Source organism: Chrysochloris asiatica, unplaced genomic scaffold, assembly GCF_000296735.1.
Source record: "Chrysochloris asiatica unplaced genomic scaffold, ChrAsi1.0 scaffold00064, whole genome shotgun sequence".
Classification (NCBI taxonomy): domain Eukaryota; kingdom Metazoa; phylum Chordata; class Mammalia; order Afrosoricida; family Chrysochloridae; genus Chrysochloris; species Chrysochloris asiatica.
In genome coordinates, this window is record NW_006408582.1 from 12420215 (window position 1) to 12438087 (window position 17873).

General features: G+C 37.4%; 1 protein-coding gene across 1 annotated transcript in view; it reads right to left on the reverse strand.

Moving 5' to 3' along the window:
• ADAMDEC1 (ADAM-like, decysin 1) overlaps window positions 1–17873 on the reverse strand; it is a 39364-nt gene that overhangs the window by 15860 nt on the left and 5631 nt on the right. Inside the window, exons 2-11 of the mRNA XM_006864443.1 lie at window positions 16194–16312; window positions 14712–14788; window positions 13927–14005; window positions 10333–10409; window positions 6246–6432; window positions 5740–5802; window positions 4601–4672; window positions 2928–3097; window positions 2533–2614; window positions 1713–1843 (exon numbers count right to left, since the gene is read on the reverse strand). Coding sequence (XP_006864505.1) covers window positions 1713–1843; window positions 2533–2614; window positions 2928–3097; window positions 4601–4672; window positions 5740–5802; window positions 6246–6432; window positions 10333–10409; window positions 13927–14005; window positions 14712–14788; window positions 16194–16312 — 1057 coding nt within the window. The remainder of the gene's footprint in view (window positions 1–1712; window positions 1844–2532; window positions 2615–2927; window positions 3098–4600; window positions 4673–5739; window positions 5803–6245; window positions 6433–10332; window positions 10410–13926; window positions 14006–14711; window positions 14789–16193; window positions 16313–17873) is intronic.

The window sequence follows — 17873 nt, forward strand, 5'->3', positions numbered from 1 at the left end:
AGGTTGGCCCAGGATCGGACATTGTTTCGTTCTGCTGTGCATGGGGTCGCTATGAGTCGGTTCTGACTCGATGGCACCTGACAACAACAACAACATCACATGCAAGTGACATTTTTCTGACGCTAATTCCAAAACTGTTATTGCAGTTTATCTACTGAAATTCAAGCTGGTTTCAGACTAAGACTTGGAACAATGGGTATCATTTCTAATATCAGATGAACCTTGACTGAAAGGAGAAGATACTAGAATGGTATTTATTTGTGTTTCATTTACTATGTAAGCACATTCAACTTTGTGGATCATAGTGAACTATGGATAATATTAAGAAAAAATAGCCATTCCAAAACACTTAACTGTGTTCATGTAGAATCTAGACCAAGAGGCAGTCCTTAGAACACAGCAAGGGGATATTGAATGATTTAAAACCAGAAAAAGTGTGTGTCAGGGCTGACTCCTTTCACCATATTTATTCAATCTGTATACGGATTAAATAATCTGAGAAGTTGGACTGTTTGAAGACTATGGCATCAGAATTGAAGAAAGACTCATTAACAACCTGCAATATATAGATAACACAACCTTGCTTCCTGTACATGAAGCACTTATTGGTGATGATCAAAGATTTTACCTTTCAATATGGATTGCACATCATTGTAAAGAAAGCAAAAATCTCCACAATGGACCAATAAGAGAAAAGATTAAATTTGTCCAAAATTTAATTTTACTTGAATCTATAAACAACACTGATGGAAGCAGCAGTCAAGAAATCAAAGGACATATTATATTGGACAAATCTGCTGTAAAAGATCTCTTTAAAGTGTTAAATAGCAAAGGTGTCCTGTTGAGGACTAAGGTATGCATTTGCATGTGAAAGCTCTGCAATAGGTCAGGAAGACTGGATAAGGCTTGATGGATTTCAATTATGGTGTTGTCAAAGAATAATGAATATATTATGGACTGCCAGAACAATGCACAATCTGTTTTTGTATAACCAGAATGTCTCATAGAAATGAGGATTGCAAGACTTTATGTAATGTACTTTGGATATGTCATCAGAAGGATATGTCATCAGTCTGTGGAAAAGGACATGTTTGGTAAAGTGGAGAGTCAGTAAAAAGGATGAAGACCCTCAACAATATGGATTGACACATTGACTGCAACAATGGGCTCAAACACAGCAACCACTGTGAGTGTGATACAGGACCAGGCCATGTCTACTTCTGTTTTACATAGGGTCACTATGATTTGGAACTCACAACAGTAATGACAACCTAGATTCAGTACTGTTCTAATTGGCAAGGGTGATGAGCCTCATCATTTGTTATCTTCCATCATTTGTTATCTTGTTATTTGTTGTACATCTCATTATTGAGGGATGAAAAATAAGGGATTTCATGACCAGTGGAAATAAATGATTGCAGACTTACTGGTTTTGTGAACATATATTTCCTCTAACTTGTGAGACATGATAGTGTTGTTCAATTTTCTATCCCAAGTCCTTGCAAAGTGCCTGACTTCAGCAAGCAATTAATAAACATTTAAAAACAGGTGACTGGATTTAATGAAGGAGATATGTGAAGATGTTGTCCTAATATTTATTATATTCCTTTTTATAGAAAATATGGCATTGCTCAGTGACAAATTCCCACATGTAGATCTGAAGTCCTTAAGGTTCTGGAAATATTGCATTCTCTAGGGAGACAAGGCCTTACCTCAGATATTGATTCATCACACAACTCCCAGAAGGACACTTGGTATAATATGGAATATCAGGCATACCAAGGACATGGCCCAACTCATGTGCCATCACTGCAACAAGAGCTACATTATTCTTTTTTTTAGCCTAAAAAGAAAGAAAGAAATCTCCATTTTTAAATGTTTTCTTATTTTATTCAGTTATTTCTTAATTTTTCCAATGTACAGAATTATTATTTTTTAATGGTGGCTGGGATAATAAGCTCCTTTCCCTATTATGACTGAGTGCAGAATGTTGACTGTACTACACATAGTTTGTGAATTAATGAACTATAGTTTGCTTAGTAATATCAAGTCAATGACGGTTAACTTGAGTTTATTATATCCCTCACAGGAAATGTTTTGTTTTTTTTAACTAATGTATTACGTACCCAGAGAACTCCAAAAATATTGCTATGGTTCCAAGGGCATTTGTAGTATCTGACCATAAAACCTACATGCATCTTAGTTTCTTGTCTGAACTCTGGTCAGTAATACAGGGTCCAATTTACTGTTAGCTCAGGCTAAGAAATGGCATGTGATCCCCTTTCTGTAACAGTTGCTATGCTTTTTAATTTCCTAACACCAACTAAAGAGTGATGACTTCTGGAAGGGCCAATGCAATGGGCTCTTATGTTTCAAAAGCCAAGGAATATTTAGCGGAAGGACAATGGTAGGTTTATTTCCACTTCAAATCACTTATTCAACACATGTTCATTGTGTCAACCCTATAAGGCATTATGCTGGTTTTTGTAGAAGATATAGGAACACAGGAAAATATTCTATAAGTTTACAAACCTCAATAACAGCCACTGAAGATGGAGAACACAAGGAATTTGAGGCTGCCAATCCTACGCGTCGATTGCTGAAGCCAATTCCACTGTGCAAAAATAAGAGATATACTATCACAATTTGAGTCTTCAGAACCATGAGCTCCCATCAAGTATGCTACATATTTCCTGCGCTGCCCTAGCCTTTTTCTATTCACTAGCCCTCAGAAAAGCTTTTCCTGTTATACAGAATTCTAATGACTGCCTCCCAAGAATCTCACAAGTTCTTTACTAGTAGTAGAATTTGAGGAACTTTAAAAACTGACGGGGAAAACATAATTGAACAGAAATCCCTGCTAAGAAACTTGGGTATAACTATCCATCCTGCCTATATACACTTAGTTCACGAAGGCATGTGCTTACCTGAGGAGCTGAGAATGGTCATGTATCTTCGCTTTTGCCAGGTTAGAACGGTGCCAACTCAGGAAATTGTTAAAGGTGACTCCTGCATCGGGTACCACCTTTATCTTGTCACCATCAGACCAGATTTCCATACCTACCAAGATCACTTTAACGTCTAAAGTGTTGTACATCTGTAAAAAGGACATTTTTATCCCCTTTATGAAAAGTTCAGGATTCCTTTAGTGTTTTAACTTTTTGTTGACCACAAATCCCATTGCTATCGAGTCAATTGCAATCCTTAACAACTCTATTGGACCGATTATAGCTGCCCAATAGGGTTTCCATGCTCCTTGGAAACATTATACAAGGTCTGAATCAACTCGACTGCACTTAACAACCACAACCACAACCACAACCACATTTATGGAAGCAGATTGCTATATCTTTCACCTGCAGAGCAATTTGTGGATTAGATCTGTGATTCTTACAGTTAGTGGCCAAACAATTAACCACTGCACCACCAGAGTTCTTTTGTTGATCACACTGATGTATAAATTAATCCTACTTTGAAAATGAAAGTTCTAGAAGCTGCCTTTGGTACAACAGATAAGATTTTACCTTCTTGTTGACCTTTGTTATTGTTGTTAGGTGCCGTTGAGTCAGTACCGACTCAGTGACACTATGCACAACAAACAGAATGAAACACTGCCCAATCCTGGGCCAACCTCATTATTGTTGCCAAGCTTGAGCCCATTGCCACTTTGTCAATCTATCTCGCTGGGAGTCTTCTTTTTTTTCTCTGACCCTCCACCTTACCAAACATGATATCCTTTTCTAGTGACTGGTGCCTCCTGACAATATGCCAAAATATGAGAGACAAAGTTTGGCCATCCTGCCCTCCAAGGAGCACTCTGGCTGCACTTCTTCCAACACAGATCTGTTGGTTCTTTTGGCAGCCCATGGCACTTTCAATATTCTCCTCCAACACCGTAACTCAAATGCATCAATTCTTCTACGGTCTTCACTTATTCACTGTCCAGCTTTCACATGCATATGAGGTTATTGAGAATACCATGGCTTGGGTCAGGCACATCTTAGTCCTCAAGCTGACATCTTTGCTCTTCAACATTTTAAAAACATCTTGTGCCTTTTTCCTAATGCAATACTTCATTTGATTTCTTGACTGCTGCTTTTATGAGTGTTGATAGTTGATTTAAGAAGAATGAAGTCCTTGACAACTTCAACGTTTTCTCCATTGATAAGAATGTTGTTCATTTGTCCAGTGGTGAGGATTTTTGCTTTCTTTACATTGAGATGCAATCCATACCAAAAGCTATGGTCTTTAATCTTCATCAGTAAATATTTTAAGTCCTCTTCTCTTTCAGCAAGCAAGGTTGTATCATCTGCAAATCACAGATGAGACTTCCTCCAATCCTGATGCCATGCTTTTCTTCATATAACCCAGCTTCTCAGATTATTTGCTCAGCATATGTAAGAATACAACCCTGTCACACAACTTTCTTAATTTTAAGCCATTCAGTGTTCCCATGTTCTTGTTGAATTTATTCCTGCTAAATTTCCTACACCTTCTGATCTTGAGTCATTGTGACTCTATCAATCTCTTATTTGATAAAATTACAGGGAAGTCTCAGACTCTATTGTAAAAACAAATGTTTACCTGACAGATATCTTACCACATTGAGTAGGTTCATCACATCAAATATAAATCTTCTTATTAATGTTAGATTCCCATTATACATGTTATACTGTAAAAAAACATAATGCAAAGTATACTTAGAATATGAAATTAAAATGAGGATGCTGGTAGGACACAGGATATCACATTTAAAAAATTACAACTTTTAATAGAATTAAGCATCTGTTAATTCCAATCCTTCCTTGTGTAAGACTGTGTTCCAATAAATTTTATTTCAAATGTAAGAAATTATTTTTGGTAAGGAAAACATTAAACACTCATAAAAAATGCTATTGTTTTTTTATCTACAAGTTGAAGAAATAAAATTATAGTTTTTAGTGTTTTAACCAGTTAAATATTATTAAAATGTAATTATAAATGCAACACTTGCTAGGGATAAATATTGACTTCAGAATTTTTTCTTCATATATGTAAATATTCTGGTAACAGTGGTTACAAGTCAAACTACTAACCTCAAGGTCAGCAGTTTGAAACTACCAGAAGTTCAGTGGGAGAAAGATGTGGTTTTCTGCTCCCATAAAGATTTTCAGTCTTGGAAACTCTATGCAATATGGCTATGAGTTGGACCCAACTCCACGACATACTATCATCAACATATGTAAACATAATGTGTAAGGTATATTCAGGTTTGTGTTTATATTTATGTAATATAAAGAGAATTTAAGAAGCATTTTAATAATCCATTCTCTTTATTTATCATTATTGTGGTTCGTGTCCTATATCTATCTAGTATCCTGGTGTCACAGTGGGCTTAATTACACTGCTAAACCCAAGGTCAATGATTCAAACCCACCAGCTGCTCTGTGAGACAAAGATTAGGCTGTCTGATCCCATAAAGATTTACAGTCTTGGAAACCTCTACTATCTTAGTCAAAATTGACTCTCAGGCAGTGAGAGATAAAGAAAGGATAATCTTGATTTTCTAAATATTTTGCTAGCAGATTGATATTAAAGAGGGGAGTGGGTAAACACTACTACTGGCAAAGCAGATAAAACAGAAAAAAATCAGATGGCTAAGCTCTATAATTTACTAAAATATTTTGTTGCTTGACTTCTTGGAAAAGTAAACTTAAGAGTTGACTTAATGGTCTGGAAGTACAAATATTTTATACTCACAAAGGCATTATCCAGCACCAAAAAGAGATTAATGTACTTCTCAGCCTGAAGAAAGTCTTCTTGCTTTACAAAGAGTAAAAGAACATTGTTAACAATTATTTCACACTGAACGTTTCAAACATTTACAAAGATATTTTATAGGTATCTGTGCATCAAAAACATCATATGGATATACGGAGTCTTGGTGTGGCAGTGTAAGATAAACACTGGACAGCTGACTACAAAGTCAGCGGTTCAAACCCACTAGTTGCTCCTTGGAAACATAGGGTCACTATAAGTCATAACTGACTTGATAGCACTAAACAACAAATATATATATGTTGTGTTGTTGCTGCTTATTTTATTTTGTTTTATCTCTTTGGAGAAAAATTGAATTTTAATTGATGAAAAATTAAACAATTACAGGTTTCATATATACCAGCTGTTGTTGATCACATAGTATCCCATTATCATTACCGTTGATGAGATGACCAAAATAAATGAATAGTTAAAAGATCTGTACTCACTGCTGAGCTATTGAGTGACCTAGAGATTCGGATCAGCTTTTGTTTCCTTCCAATGTTTCTCACACCACAGGTATGATTAGCTTGGTCAAGTTCTTCCTGGTTATCTGTGAAGACAGCATGTTCTTCCTGGTCTGTGCTTTTCAGAGGTTTTATCATGTACCTCTGATTCTGATATGTGAAGTATCCCCTAAAAGACACACAGATTTTAATTTCAGAGCTCCCCACTATTCTGAGTTGATTGATCCTTGTCCTCCCATTCCAGTCTTATTCATAGGACTTTCAAACTTTAGCTAATGTAAGTATTAAGTAGTGCACTGAAGTCCATCTAATTTACCCAGAGAATCTTGAACAAAAATTACTAAAATAAAACTGGATCAGATAAATTTGACATTATACCATGAACTCAACAAATATTTTTCTGTAGTATATTCAGTTACTCAACAAACATTTCTTGCTAGATCTAGGGCATAGAATAGGGAACATTATAGATACAGAGTGGAGAAAAACTGCTTAGTAGATTAGCTAGTATAGCAAGCAGTAACTTAAAAAATCCTTTTCCCAGGAAGGATAATTAGTTCAGAAATATTAACTGAACCTAAATGATAAAATATTATAAGTCCAACTAGTTATTAAACATTACATTTTAAGAAGTATTTTATGATATAGGGGAAAATTTTTGATATCATGCTACATAAGTACCATGTCGAAAGAATACTTTTATATATTTCAATCATTTCAAATGCAAATTTATTGATTTTTTTTTTCCTGGCTGTAGAATTTATTTTAATCAACTTTTAGAAAAAACAAATACATAATTTACCCACACAATCACCTTGCTTTTCAATACACTTTGTCCATCTATTAACAAGCTTTCGTATTCCCTTATTAAAAAATGTTTTAGGCTGAGTTCTGAGCCACGAATGTACCGCTGTCTTCCTTTTTCATCAGAGGTGAATCTTCATCCTTGAAAGGCTGCTTTCAGGGGACCAAGCAGGTGAAAGTCCGCTGGAGCAAGATCAGGAGTATAAGGATGATGTTTTAACACCTCAAAATGAATGTTTTGCAGAGTGTCAATGGTGTGGGCAATGATATGTGGCTATGCATTGTCATGAAAGATCACGACACCCCTGGACCGCAGTCCTCTGAAGTTTAGACTTCAGTTTTTCAGTGAGCATCTCACTGTAACAAGCACTGTTGATTGTTCAATATTTTTTCTTATAGTATGCCAATACTGGCCCTTGAGAATTCCAGAAAACAGTAAGCATCAATTTTCCAGCTGATGGTTAACTTTTGAACTTTTTCTTGGTCAGTGATTGAGGATGTTCCCATTCCATACTCTGCCTTTTACTCTCAGGCTCTAGTGATGAATCCATGTCTTGCCACCAGAAACGACTTTTTTTTTTTTTTTTTAAGAAGCTTTTACTTTCCTTTAAGTATCGGTCCAAATTTTGTTTGCATTTTCAAATGCTTCTGTTTATGCTTTTCCATGAGTTGTTTTGGTACCCATCTCACACAAACATTTCAAAACCCAAGTCTGTGGTGGACTATTTCATAGACAGAACTATGGCTGATTTACAGATGATTTGCCACATAATCCACTGTCACTCAACAGAGTCATTTCATGTCCAGGCTCAATGTTGCCATCAGTCATGGATGTGGATGGGTGTTTTAATATAACTGGTGTATGGATACTTTTTTATTCACCCTCCTAAATACGTTATGGTATTTTATAAAAAGCCATTTTTCTAACAGAAACTATCTTATCTTCCAAGCCCAAATCTATTCCCCCAGTGACTTCACCTCTAAATGATCTGTTTCCTGTACTAATATTATAGATACAAGTGAATTGTTACTTGCAATATAACACATATAAAGCAAAATATTAAAACTCTCAGATAGCTAGGTAAGAGCAGATCCATATTTTCACAGTTTATGAGGAAGACCTAATGCCTATATACTAAGAGACTGAGTCTTGAGATTTATAATAAGATTTAAGAGTTGTACTGGATAGTGAAAATTCAAAGCTTACCTATTTCATGTACTACTCAAGTATATTTTGAGCACCAAAAGTTTACCAGTTCTTTGGTAAACTGGGGATTCATCAGTGAACAAAACAGACTACATTTCCTACAGCCATGGAGCTTGCATTTTGGAAGGTGAGGACAGATAATACACAGAAGAGGAGTGTACTTGTGATCATTTTAAGTGAAAAGATACTATTAGAGAAAAGGCTTACAGGAGAAATGCCAGTAACAGAGGAAGAGCACTGAAGGTACAGGGTCCTAGGAGTAAGGATAAAAAACCAGAGGATGGAGTTGGTCACACAGGAAGTTCAGTCAAGAGGTCAGTGTTATTGTTTTTAAGTGCCATCAAGTCAGTTCCGACCCATAATGACCCTGTATGGAATTTCTGAGGAGCTGCTGGTGAGCTTGAACTGCCAAACTTGCAGTTCAAACTGACATTGCAGTCTGGCGTACTAACCCACACAGCCACATCAGGACTCCATGGAGGTCAGTGTAACTACAGCTAAATGACAGGCAGAGCAGCAGGAGAGAGTGACGGAGAAGTTAACAAGAACCTGAGCCTTGTGGAGTCATAGACCTCTACCCTGTCTAGTAAGGTGGAACATCCTCACTCCTTGTTGTGAAGTGCCACCCAGTCGGTTCCCACCCATAACGACCCTGTGTAGTGTTTCCAGGGAGCAGCTGGTGAGTTTACACCTCCAACCTTGCAGTTCAACTGGCTTTGCAGACTGACCCACAGCGCCACACCTCACTCCTTTGTTGTTGATATGTGCCGTGGAGTCGGATAGCGACCCTGTGCTCGGTTTCCGAGGCTGTAAATCTTTGCGGGAGCAGAAAGCCTCATCTTTCTCCCGCGGAACAGCTGGTAGTTTCAAACTGTTGACGTTGCGGTTCACAGCCCGATTCATAACCACTAAGCTACCAGAGCTCCTTGCTTCCTTAGTTCCTAACTCCCACCATAATTCTGCCTCATTAACTCACTTCAAAATGGATCCATAATCAAAGGTACTGTTGTTAAGTGTCATCGAGTCGGTTCTGACTCATAGCGACCCTGCATAGGGTTTCTGAGGAGCAGCTGGTGGGTTTAAACTGTTGACCTTGTGGTGCGCAATCCAGTGCTGATCCTACAGCGCCATTCCAGGAGTCCAATCGCAGGCACAGAGGCTAAGATTTACAATACATTACAGAATGGAACAATATGGCTGTTGCTGTTAGTAGGTATTATCGAGTCAGTCCCAACTCATAGCGACCCTATCCACGGTGGAATGAAACACTGCCCAGTCCTGCGCCATCCTCACAATTGTTGTTTAAGCCTATTGTGGCTGCAGCTATGTCAATCTGCATTCTTGGGGGTCTTCCTCTTTTTTTGCTGACCTTCTAGTTTTCCAAGCATGTTGTCCTTCTCCAGGCTGCTGGGTGATTCCAGACCCGCCGCCCAGGCTGGCCTAGGGAGAGCGTCTCGGTGTGCAGCGGGGTGGGGAGGGCCTGGGGAGACCCGGGACCTACCGTAGCAGGTGACACACAGGCCACCGCCCTGCGCCCACAGCCAGCCCCTCTGGGACCTCCTCGAAAACCCCGCAAATTTCTTGATTTTTGAAAAGAAATAATGATCATTCAGCGGCAATATTTTGAAATACTTTTCTTCTTTTTGCTTTTTCTTATTTTCTTAATTTCCCCTAATTATCAGAAATTATAGAGTTCTTTTGTAAACAAAACTATATACAAGCTCGCACATACTCATATACACATAAATTAAGTCCATGTGGGACAATTGCAGGGCAGAGTCTTTCAAAATATAAAGGGAATGGGAAAGATAATGATGGAGATGAATACAGTTTTCACCATGGTCTGGAAAGTAGCAGTATTAATTAAAAATGTCCAGCACTGTCTTCTGCTAGATCAACCAGTGATAAAGTGAATGTAAGCCTCACTTTACTCTTTATCCTTATATATTTGGCATTTTAGTGATTGTCAAATTTTACCAAAAAAAGAAGAAAACAAAATATCCAGAAAGATTTAATTCTGCATTAAAAAAAAAAAATGCTTTTCAGTGTGGCTCTTACCTCAACCCATCACAAGTACTAATGCTGGCAACAGAATTCTTTTCATTTTGGATATTTCCTTCATAGAAACAATTTTCCTGGATGTAGATAAAAGAAATTATGTTTTAGATTTTTTGTTTTGTTATTATGTCAATAATGTGTGTATCATAATTGTGGTAAAAGCTGTCATCTTCAGTATTTAGCAAATGTCTTCAAATAGTGACAGTCCCCATACCAGTTTCCTGAGCAAAAAGCAGTGAAAGCCACAAAAATTTCTAAATTGCTGCATGGGTGACCCTAGAAAATCTCTATATTTGGTGAGTGAGCTATCTTTCTGATGCTAATTTGTCCAAAGGAAGAAACATGTTTAAATGCAAGGAGATTGCATCTATGGAGCTCCTGGTAAAAATGGAAGCAGTAACTGAGAAGTAGCTAATCCCTTTGAGATTAAAAGTAGTACTGGAAGGCTATCAACATCCAGAACCAGCTTGCAAGAATTTAGCTCCCCTATGTTGAACCTCAGCGCCCTAGCGTAGCGCTGAAGGATGAGCACTGGACTGCTTCCTAACTGCAAAGTTGGCAGTTCAAACCCACCAATTGCTCTTCCAAAACTCTATAACGTGTTGCTATGAGTTGGAACCGACTCGACAGTGCTTGACAACAACAACAACATGTTGACTCTCACAGAGGCCAATGGATAAGCATTTGGTTGTAAAATGAAAAGTTGGTCATTTGAACCCATCAGCTGAAGGTACAGATTACAGCCTACCTATTACGTAACTCTATGGAGCTCTGGTAGCGTAGTGGTTACGAATCAGGCTGCAAACCTTAGGGCCAGCTGTTCGAAACTACCAGCTGTTCCGCGGGAGAAAGATGAGGCAGTCTCCTCCCGTAAAGATTTACAGCCTCGGAAACCCTGTACAGGGTCGCTATGGGTCGGAAACGACTCGACGGCACTTAACAACAACATCACGTAACTCTACTCCATCCTACTGGATCACTGTGAGTAGAAAGCAAGTAGAAGGCAATGTATTTTTTCTTGATTCTGGAATTCTCAAGAAGCTATACCACCATTCCTGAGCATCTCATCCTAATTAATCCATTTTACCATTTTAATTGGTCTATTTGAGGAATTCCTTTACAGTATGAAAAACCTAGAGGAGTTATCTACAACTACAGAATCAGAAATGGATAGTCCTCCAAATAAGTGAAATTGTTGTTGTTGTTGTTGCATGCTGTTTGAGTTGGTTCCGACTCATAGACATCCTGTATAGGCTTTCTCAGGAGTGGGTGGTGAGCTTGAACCGGCTACCTTGAGGTTCAAAATGACTTTGCAGTCCTGTGATCCTCTAGTACCACATCCTATGTAATCAAAGTTGTTGTTTAGTGCCATCAAGTCAGTTCTGACCCATACTAACTCTGCATAGGGTTTCCTTGAAGTGGCTGGTGAGCTTGAACTAACTTTTCAGTCTAGCACATTAACCCATAGCACCACACCAGGACTTCATAAACAAAGTAAAATGTTGTTGTTAAGTGCCGTCAAGTCGGTTCCGATCCATAGCAACCCTGCACAGGGTTTCCAAGGCTCTAAATCTTTACCTGGGCAGAAAGCCTCATTTTTCTCCCACAAAACAGCTGGTAGTTTCGAACTGTTGACCTTAAGGTTCACAGCCCAATTTGTAACCACTATTCTACCAGAGCTCCTTAAGCAAAGTAAAGTAGGCCTTATATGGGATAATCTAAGGAAGTTAAAGATCAATCTCTTGTTTAAAATAAGCTGACTTAAAAGCCTCAAATTCTGTTTACCTTTCCTTTGGAAGAAAACTTGTCATTTATAGAAAGCTTGGAAATACCACAGTAAAGAATCATTAGCTATTAACACTTGAATGCAAATTAATCTATCAGATACTTTCCTTTGAGCGACTTTTCCTTCACCAAGTTTTTATTTTAGATATTCATAAAATGAAGAATTTTAATGGAACAAAAGGCCATATTGTTGCAGAAGTCTTCGTCTGCTTTCATAGAGGCAGACATGTTTGGTGTACCACAGCAGTGAGCTCTGTGAACAACCACACTATGATTGAGACATTTCATTTCTTTTCTTCCTGTTCTTCCTTTAATCATAATACTCTCTTATGTCTAATATCTGTTGTTGTTAAGTGCCATTGAGTCAGTTCCTACCCATAGCGACACTCTATAGGGTTTCTGAGGAGCAGCTGGTGAGCTTGAACCACTAACCTTGCAGTTCAAAGCAACTTTGCAGTCCAGTGCATTAAGCCATATCACCACACCACTATGCTGTTAGTGCCAGTTCCTACCCATAGCGACCTTATGTGCAAGAGAATAAAACACCATCAGGTCCTACCCCATCCTCACAATGCTGCTACATTTGAACTCATTGTTACTGCCACTGTGCCAGTCCATCTTGTACAGGGTTTCCCTCTTTTTCACTGACCCTTTATCAAGCATGATGCCCATTTCCAGGAACTGGTCCTTCCTAATAATAAGCCTGAAACATGAGAGACGAAGTCTGGCCATCTTGGTTTCTAAGGAGCATTTTCGCTATACTTATGATTCTGGTATATAGGTTGAGGTTTAACCAGATATAAAATATATGAAATAACTGACCCTACCATAAAGATTTATGTAGTGAATTGTTTATTATTTGTGTACTGATAGTGCAGTGGCTCTGTAGAATAAACACCGGACTGTGAACCACAAGGTCAGAGGTTAAAGCCCACCAGCCACTCCATGAGAAAAAGAGGAGACTTTCTGTTCCCATAAAGACTTGCAGCTTTGGAAAGCCTATAAAGAGCTGCAATGAGTGGGAAATGATTCAATGACACTTAGCAACAACAACAACTTTGGAGAGAACACTTCCAACCTATAAATAAAATGATCTAGGAGAAAGTGGGAGCCCTTGTAACATAGTGCTTGCACATTGGACTGCTAACCTCAAGGTCAACAATTTGAATCTACTAGTCAATCCCTTTACAGTCTTAGAAACCCTACACAGGGTCACTGTAAATTGGAACCAACTTTATAGCACAATACTACCACCACCACCACCAGGAGAAAGTAGGGTTTGGGTGGCTTCTAAAAACACACTACTAGGTCTTGTGTGGCACTGTAGGGTTAAACACTGGACTGAAAACCACAAGGCTGGCTGTTCAAACCTACCAGCTGCTCCTCAGAAATGATAGAGTCCCTATAAGTTGGAACCAACTCCATTGCACTTAAAAGCAACAGCAGCAGAAAGCCTCCAATTTCTCCTACACCTAAAAGTAGATGATAATTCCATCTCTTGTTTCATAGGTTACAGATAATCTCCTTGTTTTCAGATCTGTTTTTTTGTTTTTTGTTTTTTTTTTTTTCTCCCAATTGACTATGGACCTGTGAGGACTTCTGGTGTGGCCCTGTAGGATAAGCACTGGACTGCAAACAACACTGTTGGCAGTTCAAACCCACCAGCTGCTCTTTAGAAGCCATGTACAGGGTTGCTAGGAGTCAGAATCTACTCGATGGCACTTAACAACAGAAAAGCGAATTGACATATGGATTTTATATATTAAAAGGTAGATCCCAGGAAGAAAGTCTCAAAGATTTGAAACCTACCATGTTCTGAGGGCTCGTGATGATCTTCTCCCCTCTGGGAGAGTAATATGTTTCAGTGTAGTCTGGCCCTAGGAGATGCCTGTAGAAAGGAAGAAAATGTATAGTGCATTCAGGTTGATAACAAATTAAGATGATTTTCCTGATATAATCTTCAGCACTAAAGGAACAATTAAATTTACAGTGAGATACAGTTGATATTCTGACCCAATGATCCATTTTTAGTAGTGGAACTCCACTGAGGAATTAAATCTAAGCTTAGATATAGATGCCTGTTAGATCTGAAGAAAGAAGCACCCACAGCAACTTTATAGCTGCTGATTTTATTTTCAGATATGTTAATTTATAATCCCTTTTTACCAGGGCATGTATCCACAGAATTCTAAATGGTGTTGGATCATAAATATATATAAAGGACCACTACATTCAGTAAGAAATTTATTGACTACCCTGAGAGTTGGTGGAGCCTGATCCAATAGTATGCATCCCAAGGCATTTGTACTCTGCTTCTACATGCTTATAAAAATAATGGAAATCAATAACAAAAATTTAAATTTTCTGAATACAGATCATTCAAATTATCTTTAAGGAAGAACATTTATATTTAGAGTTTTCATTTTTACACTTGGCATATCATTTTTAAGAGAGAGTCAACCTTCTTAGATAACATTAGTGCATACAATGCATAATAATATCTATTCAATAGTCTCTATGTCTCAAGATATGCTTTTCCACACCCTTTTAGTAGAATCCAGTAAATGATTAGACTATCAGAAAATAAAACTTACTTGGCTTTTTGTAAGTGAAGAATTATTTCTTTGCCATTTAATGTAATCTGGTACTGAACTTCAGGCTCATATCTTCCCTAGAAATATGTAATAATATAATTGAATCACAAAACTTTATGTTTCTGAATCAACCTTAATAATTGTAATATAATTACAAATAATATATGTTATGAGGACTATAATACAAAGATAGATAAGTCAGAAGTCTGTGTTCTATTATGACATTAAAACATTTAGAATAAAACATAAATTGTAAATCATAATGTTGTTGTTGTCATTGCTAAGTGTGTCAAGTCTGTTCAGACCCATAGCAACCCTGTATAGGGCTTCCAAGGAGCAGCTGGTGAGCTTGAACCGCCGACCTTGCAATTCAAACGGCTTTGCAGTCTGGCACATTAACCCACAGTGCCACACCAGGACTCCAAATCCTAATAGACTTACAACACACACACACACACAACACACCTTTAAGAAGGCCAAATCCACTGCCATGGAGTCAATTCTTATCCATAGCAACCCTGTATAGGGTTTCTGAGGCTATAAATCTTTACAGGAGCAGAAAACTTCATTTTGCTCCCATGGCGCATCTAATAAGTTTGAAATGCCAACCTTGAGATTAGCAGTCTAGTGCTTATTCTACAGCTTCACCCAGGCTCCTTAAAAATATAGTATTACATATTATTAAGCACTTAAGGATTGACCCTGTAGCATAAGGACTGGACGTAACCACAAGGTCATCAGTTCAAACCCACCGGTTGCCCCTTGGAAACCCTATACAAAGTCACTATGAACAGACTCAATAACACTTAACAGTAACATATTAAAGATGGGGGGACTTATTTAGACTAATGTATAGGATACCATCTTCTATGTGTTATAATGGATTTCTAATGGGACAACGATAAAGTATATATTTTCTTTAGTTTGAAAGCAAACACAGCACACTAAAGCAAACAAACTGAAAATCTTGTAAGAATTAACAAAGTAAAAATAACAAAACATGGAAATATTTGTAATGATAATCATAATTAATATCCTTAATTAAAATCTTTTTTTTTTTTTTTTTTTCTCATCAATGCCAGACAACAATGAGGAAAAAAAATTCATGGGATGGGGAGGTGGGTATGTGAGGGAGACTGGGAGGTTTGGTAAGCTTGACAAGAAATAGTGTCTCCTAGAAATGAATACCCTTTCCAGACTTCTCCCTTGCTCTCTTTTTTAAAATGACCTCACAAACTTGAAGAAGTGTCTAAGCAGCTTTTATCTTTATGATCAAGTGAGAGTGTTAGCTCCCTCCTGTTATTAAATTGTAACAGCATTCTGAGCAGTGCTGTGCTATCCTTGGACAAAAAGGAGGTGGATAGATGGGCTACAAGATTGAATTATTAGATGTAGATGTGACATCACTTCTATTAGTGAAAAGGTTCTTTCTTGTTTTTTCAGATGATTGCAAACTCTGCCACATTTATTCATATTGCTTACCTCTTTGCCTTGATTCTCTGCCTGGTAGTTATTTGTCTCTCTTTTGTGTAAAATGTGTAGTTTCTTAAGACGGACCACTTCATAGACCTTTACTTCTGTTGTTTTCTTTGTGGCTATTGCTAGAAAATGAAAGACACTATTGATATAAAGGATTTAAAAACTGTTATTTTGTTGTTGTTGTTGTTGTTCTTGTTGTTTTTATAGTTGTGTGCTTGCTTTGCACTTATTGATAGGACATGAAAGACTAAATTCCAATGTATGGAGGTAAAACTGAGAACAAGTTCTTCCTAACTTAAACTTTGATGAAGAATTATTTTTCTTTTATCCTTTCCCCTAATTCTGTAAAGACCTAAAGTTGGTATAACAAGTCTTGAGAGGATTCTCTAATATATGTAAACTCTGGACCGTCACTCCTGGAACAGACTGTAGTGGGCTAGAGCAGTGGTTGTGGGTCTAGGAATTTGCCCTGTGACAACCCAACTTATTCTTCCTTTATAGTTTCTTCACAAAACGGCCTTATAGAGTGCTTATGAGTCAGAATGGATTCTATGACAATAAGTTTTTTTTTGGTTTGTCTTCAGAGATCTCTCTTTACCTTTTCAGTGTCTTTTTCCCTCTGTGGTGTAATTCATTACTTCTCTCCAAATATTCTTAGAAAAAAATCAGCTAGTAGTTACATAATACTTTTATCTACTTGTTTTTCGATATTTTAAAAATTCCTCCAACATGGGACAATATAAACTATTTTTCTTTGTAATCTAAATTCTTAAGGGAAAATGGTAGGACAGAAAAAGAACAATGATTTATTGTTATGCTCCATAAAATAAGTACTGGACTGCTAACCACAAGGTTGGCAGTTCAAACCCACCAGCCATTCCTCAGAAATCCTATACAGTGTAGCTATAAGTCAGAACCATCTTGAAGACACTTAACAGCAAGAGTAGGAGGATGTTGTAATAAGTTAAGAGAACAGTGGCGGTAGCTTAGATAACGGTGATATCAATGGAAGCAGTGAAAACTGGTGAAATTCTGAGCATATAATGAAGGTATAATCAATACTATGTGTGGGGGATTTGACATGGAACATAGAAGAAAAAAGCATCAATAGTAACTCAATTAGTTTGTCTTGAGTAAATACAATTTGGGTAAAGATCCAGGTAGAACAGAGTTGTAGGGGAAGTTTATGGACGTGTTAATATTGAGATGACTAACAGACAGTCAATGGGATTCATCAGAAATAAAGTTTACATTTCAGCATGAAAACAAAAAATGGAGAAATGTTCTTTTATCGATAGTACTTAAAATCATACGATTAGATAGATTATCAAATGATTGAATGCATCTAAGGACACTCCAAATTGGGATACTCCAATTTTAGGATAATGAGAAGGAGAGGAAGCAGTAAAAGAGGCCAGTGAGGTAGGGGTACACTAAAAGAACTGATATGTTTTATACTTAGGCAGAAAGAGAGAGAGACAACATGCACAATGACATAGAAAAGAAAGTCTGAAAAATAACCAAAGTATGTGATATCATTGAGGTCATAAGATTCTTCTTGGTGAAGTGATAAGGATGTAAAGTCTGTTGAATCAAATATAGAAGAAAATTGGAGAAGAGTTTAATAAAAACTTAAAAAAGAAAAAGTACAATACTCATATCAAACACTTTTTTTTTTTTTTT